Source organism: Hordeum vulgare, chromosome 5H (assembly GCF_904849725.1).
Source record: "Hordeum vulgare subsp. vulgare chromosome 5H, MorexV3_pseudomolecules_assembly, whole genome shotgun sequence".
Lineage (NCBI taxonomy): Eukaryota > Viridiplantae > Streptophyta > Magnoliopsida > Poales > Poaceae > Hordeum > Hordeum vulgare.
In genome coordinates, this window is record NC_058522.1 from 430663301 (window position 1) to 430669237 (window position 5937).

The following is a 5937-nucleotide window of genomic DNA, read 5'->3' on the forward strand; positions in this document are numbered from 1 at the left end:
CATAATAGACAAGGTTTAAGGCGCAATGCATTTACTCCTAGCTTCTAATTAGTACTCCGTTGTACTACTTTTATATGCATGCGTAGTGTGAATGCTAATTTTTAACTCATTTCACAGTCAATCAATAACCAACTAGGTTCTAGAAAATTTTCATGCACGCCTTCTAAACCATGACGGAGGGAGTAATTCTCATTTGAACCCATCTCACGCCAACTACAGCCACCCAAGTGGACACACCTTAAATGATGAACAACCTAGCAACATTAACAAAACTTTAAATGAAACGAGACTTTGATAGAGATCAAAGAGAGGAATTTCCATTATTTCACTTATTGAATTAGCAATTACCATACATTTTTTCCACCCTTCCTTACACATCCCTATCATTTAGTCTACGACCATAGACGATACAATATTAGAAAAAGATTATAGAAAAAGAATATAACTACACAAGTAATAATAATTACACAACACCCGAGTGCACACATATATCGAATATTCAAGCCTCGGCATATAGATGAGCCGGTAGCTTCGGCTCCACGACGGCCTCCAGCGGGAACTTACGTGGTGTGGACAAGCCGAATATCTCCTCCATGTTCAGCTCTACACCGTCAGGGAGCCTCCAAGTGAACCCGTGCAGCAGGTTTGCCAAGCTTACCTGGATCACCTTTAGTCCGAGACTATACCCGGGACACATCCTGCGACCCGACCCGAATGGAAGCAGCTCATAGTTTTGCCCTTTGACGTCGAGTCTGCTGTCGAGGAACCGCTCTGGCATGAATTCCTCCGGCGCCTCCCACAACTTTGGGTCGCGGCCAATAGACCACACCATGACTAGCACTCGTGTGCCGGCAGGGATGTCGTAGCCGTTGATGGACGTGTCCTCACGAGAAAGGCGGGGTAAAAGCATCGGCGCTACCGGGTGCAAGCGCATGGTCTCTTTGACGATGGCATCCACATAAGGAAGGCTTGTCATGTCCTTTTCGGTGACCCATCGACCTCGTCCCACCACGCGGTCCAGCTCTTCTGTAGCTTTGGCAAGCACCTCTGGTTTCTTTAGGAGCTCTGAGAGGGCCCATTCCACTGTCACTGCTGAGCTCTCCGTGCCGCCAGCAATGAGGTCCTACATGTGCATGTTTTAAAATGGTGCTGATTAGTGTGAGAAGTCGGAATTATTGGTGATGTGTAAATGAGTGATTCTGTATAGAGTTAATAGAATCAGTTGTGATTCTTGTGACTAAGTAATTAACTGCATGCATTCTTTCTTTTATCTGCGATACATTATCTACATGAATTGCATTATCACAATTGTATTAATTTGAGAGTGTCGCTGTTGCCCTCTGGTATGAATAGTTCATTTCTCTACTGTTTTTGGTGGAACTTCTCTAGTTCTCTACACATGTACACATGGTGGGACATGCCTATCAACAAACCCATTATTTTGCCCATAGTTCAGACACTGAAATTATTGAAGACAAAGTAGCAGGATAAAACTTATTTTGTTTTTCTTTGAACTAACTATACAATTGTCTGAAAGCACATTAATTGTTTTTTGTTGTTGGAGCAAGCAGGTGATAAACATAATTAATTCAGGTAAGGGAAGGAAAGCAATAACACTCACCTGAGTGAAAGCCTTGACGCCTTCTCTGTTGAGCTTGACCTCAAGACCAGGATCGCTGGCGAACTGCAGCAGCACGTCAACCATGTCATTGACCACAAAGCTCTCTCCCTCGCGGCGACGACGCTCGCTGTGCTCGTCGACGACGTGCTCCAGGAACCGGTCGAACTTCTTGCTCAGCTTCTTCATCCTCTTGATGTACCCCTGCAGGTCCATCCAGTCCAGCCACGGGATGGAGTCGCCGATGTTGAGCACGCCGTTGAGCAGGAACAGCTCGTCGATCATCCACTTGAACTCCTCGGGCGTCGTGATCACCGCCCCAGCCTCGTCCCTCACCTCCTTCTCCAGGTACTTCTTGCCCATCACCATGCGCGTGATCACGTTCAGGCTCACCGTGGACAGGTAGTCCTTGAGCACCACCACGCGGCCGGCACCGGCTCCGCCGCGATACAGGTCGCCGAGTAGGCCGAGCACCTCCTCCCTGCGGATGTACTCATACGACTCGAGCCGCTTGGCGCTGAAGAGCTCGGTGAGGCACATCTTACGGGCCTGGCGCCAGTAGGCGCCGTAGGGGGACCAGGTGATGTCGCTGTAGTTGTAGGTGGTGTACCTCCCGGCGGCGGTCTTGGGGCGGTCGGTGAACACCACGTCGTGGGTCTTGAGGAAGAACTTGGCCATCTCGACGGAGGAGCCGACGACGACCGGGAAGGAGCCGAACTGGAGTTGCATGAGCGGGCCGTGCTGCTTGGAGAGCGCGTGGATGGAGCGGTGCGGGAGCGTGCCGATGAGGTTGAGGTTGCCGATGATCGGCCAAGGCTTGGGGCCCGGGGGGAGGTTGTACTGGCGGCGGCGGCGGAGGGCAGCCTTGAGGAAGAGCACCGTGGCGAGCACGATGCCGAGGAAGGACGCCCACTGAGGAAGCTCCATTGGGATGGAAGCTGGCCGGCCAGGTGCGCTGATGATCCGTCAAGTGGCTGTGGCTGTGGCTGGGTGATGTGTTCAAGCTTGAGATGGCTGTTGAGGTCGTGGTGGTGCTGCCTACTTATAGATGGCGAGGTGGAACTGGAAGAGCGCGTGCGTGGTGGTGCGACTGCGAAGTGGAGGTATGACTTGGTGGGAAAGCACCGGGAAATCGGAGAAGGACTTGGAAAACTTACCTTGACGAGGACGACACCGATGCTGACGTCCATTTCGTGTGGCATCCTTTGTGCAGTTTCCTGCAGGCTGATCCGATTCCACCTGTGGATGCTCCATTTTACTTGTTGTTTGTTTGTTCAGTGAGAGATCCTTTGAGCAGTTTTTCCCTCCGTATTTGCAACAGTGAGCCGCAGTATGGACTTTCGTGTGGAACCATGTCCATTCCTTGCTCTAGGGGAGCAATTCCATCTTCCGGCGGTCAGACACCTTTCGAGCCAAGGCGAGGGGCAGGGGTCCCCTCTGGATTTGGAGAGGAGCGACATGCTTAGGTTGTATTTGGTTGAGCTGCAGATATTAAAAAAGTTGATGTGAAAAAGATGTCGTGGAAAAGCTGTTGTGAGAAAGATGGAAGCTGAAAAATTGAGGTACCCGAGCTTTGAAATTTACACTAGGAAGAAGCTATAAATTCTCAAAAGATGCTTTGAATATTTACCCCTTTGATTAGCTTCTAGTTTTTCAAAACAAAAGTTGGTAAAAATAGCTGAATCAAACACAGCCTTACGATGGTCACCTTCCAAGGTAGATGAGGGCTCGGTTCTGCTACGCTGGGCATTGGCTCTATTCGAAGCTCCTCTCTGTTTGCTTTACTGGTTCAAGTTCACTCGAAGGGCCCTGTCGACTACAAGCTATTGCTTTTTATGATTACTAGCAAAAGGACCCGTGTGTTGCAACGGGAGAAAAACAATTATAATCTTCAATGGTGCTGGATCATATTATGTCTTTAAAATTTTAAGACATTTCTTGAAATGCATGAACATTTTTTGAATTAGCAAACATTTTTTTCAATTGCACTCAAAAAATAACACACAATTTTTTTTCCAAAATCATGGACTTTTATTGTCTTCATCAACATTGTTCTCAAAATTATGAACATTTTTCTGAATATGTGAATATTTTTATAAAAATACTGAGCATTTTTTGAATTCACAAACATTTTATATTTTATTCAAAATTTTATTTCAAAATTCCCAGTTTTATAAATTGCAAAAGTTTTTCAAAGTTCTAAATTATTTATACTAAAAAATGGAACTGAAAAATGAAAATAAAAAATGAGACTAAAAACAGAGGCACGAACTGTTTTTAAGATTTTTACACGGACTTTTGTTTAAAATCGTTGACTTTTTTATTTTATGGACAATTTCTCAAAGTTTAAACATTTTTTATATGCAAAAAAATGTCAAAACTCCTGCGTAGTTTTTGAATTCCCAAAAAAAATATGTTTTTTTAATATTTTATTTCGAAATTCTCAGTTTCTTAAAATTGAGGAAAGTTGTTTGAAGTTCTAAATTATTTAAAGTAGAAAAACAAAATGGAACTGAAAAGAAAAATAAAAAAATTAAACTAAAAAAACAGGCGCCCACGCATGGGCCGGCCCAAACAGGTGTGTTGCATCCTTTTTCCAACGCCCAGAGCGTAATATAGGGGGTGCCTACATGGGCCGGCCCAGTCCGGAGATTTTCATGTTTAAACGTTTTTTATGACTTATAGGTGGCATTGGTGGGTAATTCTAGTTGACTTTAAGGGCAATTTGGATGACGTACGGAAGAAGCATTATTTGCTTTATTAGTAGGTAAGATTTCCATAGGGCGTGTGGTCTTTGGTGCTTGTAAGCTGCCTCGGCATCATCTTGTATCCGGAGTTTGTTTTTCTTTTTTTGTTCCCATTTGGTTATTATGGTGGCCTTCTGTAATCCCCGTCCGGTTGATGGCTTTGTTAATTCAAAGTCGGGCTTTTCTTGAGCCTGGGTTCCAAAAAAAGATCTATAGCCACACCCATACAAAATCATAAGGTCACGACTAGTGTAATTTAGCAGGTGAACATGCTTGTGTTATGGCATCTCCAACGCCGACTCTCAAACCTTCCACAAGGATTCGTGCAACGTTGTCCGGACCATGGAAGTCATCGAACACGTTCATGTATCGGTTCGCTGCGCGATGGATCTTTGCGGAAGTCTGGACACGAGAAACGTCGGTATTCCACACCCTGGGACACCCAATCCCCCCTTTTGTCGCATTTTCTTGCACTCTGCCCCTTCTACCCCTTGCTTTCCACCCTCCACCTCCGTCTACGCTGCTCCTTGTGCGTCTCTGTCCGCTAGAGAGGCATCGCCGAACCTCCGCAACCAGCACCGACGCGCCCGCTCGCCTTTTACAATGGAGGAGCCGTTTGTATCCACGTACACTCCGCCCCCTATCGACGACCTCCATGGCGGACACCATGCCCGACAGGTGTTCGGTTAAATGCCATTGAGCATATTTTCAAATGCTATGCCAATTTTTAGAGTCTGAAGGATGGTGAGCTACTCGAACATGGAGGATGAGTTGTTGTGTTATGCGTGGTTGGTCGTATCCATGGATCTCGTAGGAAAGACGAGAGGGAGCCCTTCTGACAGTAGGTGCATGAAACGTTTCACACACAAAAGTACATTGTGTCCTATGACATGTACATTATTCAACCACGTAACGTGAGGTCATTGTCGTATCGTTGGCACACTATCCGGATCAGCTTCATCAAGATTTGTGACGTGGTTTGCTAGATCGAGGCAATGTGGCCATTGCACGGAGCAGACGGATTGTAAGTTTTTTGCTTCCTCTCATCCAATGTTGGTCTATTTATTATATGTAGCCTGCACGCGCTGTCGTGGCGTATCACAAGAAAGAGGGACGGTCGTTTACGTGCAGGCACTATTTGATGAAGATGAAGGGGCAGCATGTGTGGGACGATATGATCCTTTGATTAAAAATTTATTGGACATCTACTTAACGTAGTCGAATTTGAGACCTTATTATACTAGACTTAATTTGGATGATATGTATGGATGATTTGTGCTATTTTTTATCCGAATTTCGATGAATATCGTTCGGTTTACATGAATTTTATTTGATTTATTAAAATGCGGGATGAAATGTATCCAGTTAGTGTTGGATGACGTCTTTTCGCATTCGTGTTTGCGGACGGTTACGGGAGAAAATTTGCGAAAGATTCCCTCATGTTGCAAACTGCAGGCTCAAACAAGTTGACACGTGTATTTTTTTTTGGAAAAGGAGGTTAAGACCCCCGGCCTCTACATCAATCGATGCATACAACCATCTTTATTACTTATTCAACAAAGGTCTGATAAG

At 45.5% G+C, this 5937-nt stretch overlaps 1 protein-coding gene across 1 annotated transcript; it reads right to left on the bottom strand.

Annotated features, from left to right (window-relative positions):
- Positions 1-297: 297 nt before the first annotated feature.
- Positions 298-2644, bottom strand: LOC123395410 (trimethyltridecatetraene synthase-like). Its single transcript, XM_045090398.1, has 2 exons — positions 1622-2644; positions 298-1123 (listed from the first exon to the last, which is right to left on the bottom strand). The coding sequence occupies exons 1-2, from the start codon at positions 2543-2545 to the stop codon at positions 500-502; spliced, it is 1548 nt and encodes a 515-aa protein (XP_044946333.1). The 5' UTR covers positions 2546-2644; the 3' UTR covers positions 298-499.
- Between the last annotated feature and the right edge of the window lie 3293 nt (positions 2645-5937).

Excerpts from the sequence above, each read along its gene's own strand:
- LOC123395410 (XM_045090398.1), bottom strand. The coding sequence starts at position 2,545 with ATGGAGCTTCCTCAGTGGGCGTCCTTCCTCGGCATCGTGCTCGCCACG. Across the intron at positions 1,124-1,621 it reads GCGTCAAGGCTTTCACTCAG|GACCTCATTGCTGGCGGCAC; the intron begins GTGAGTGTTATT and ends ATGCACATGTAG.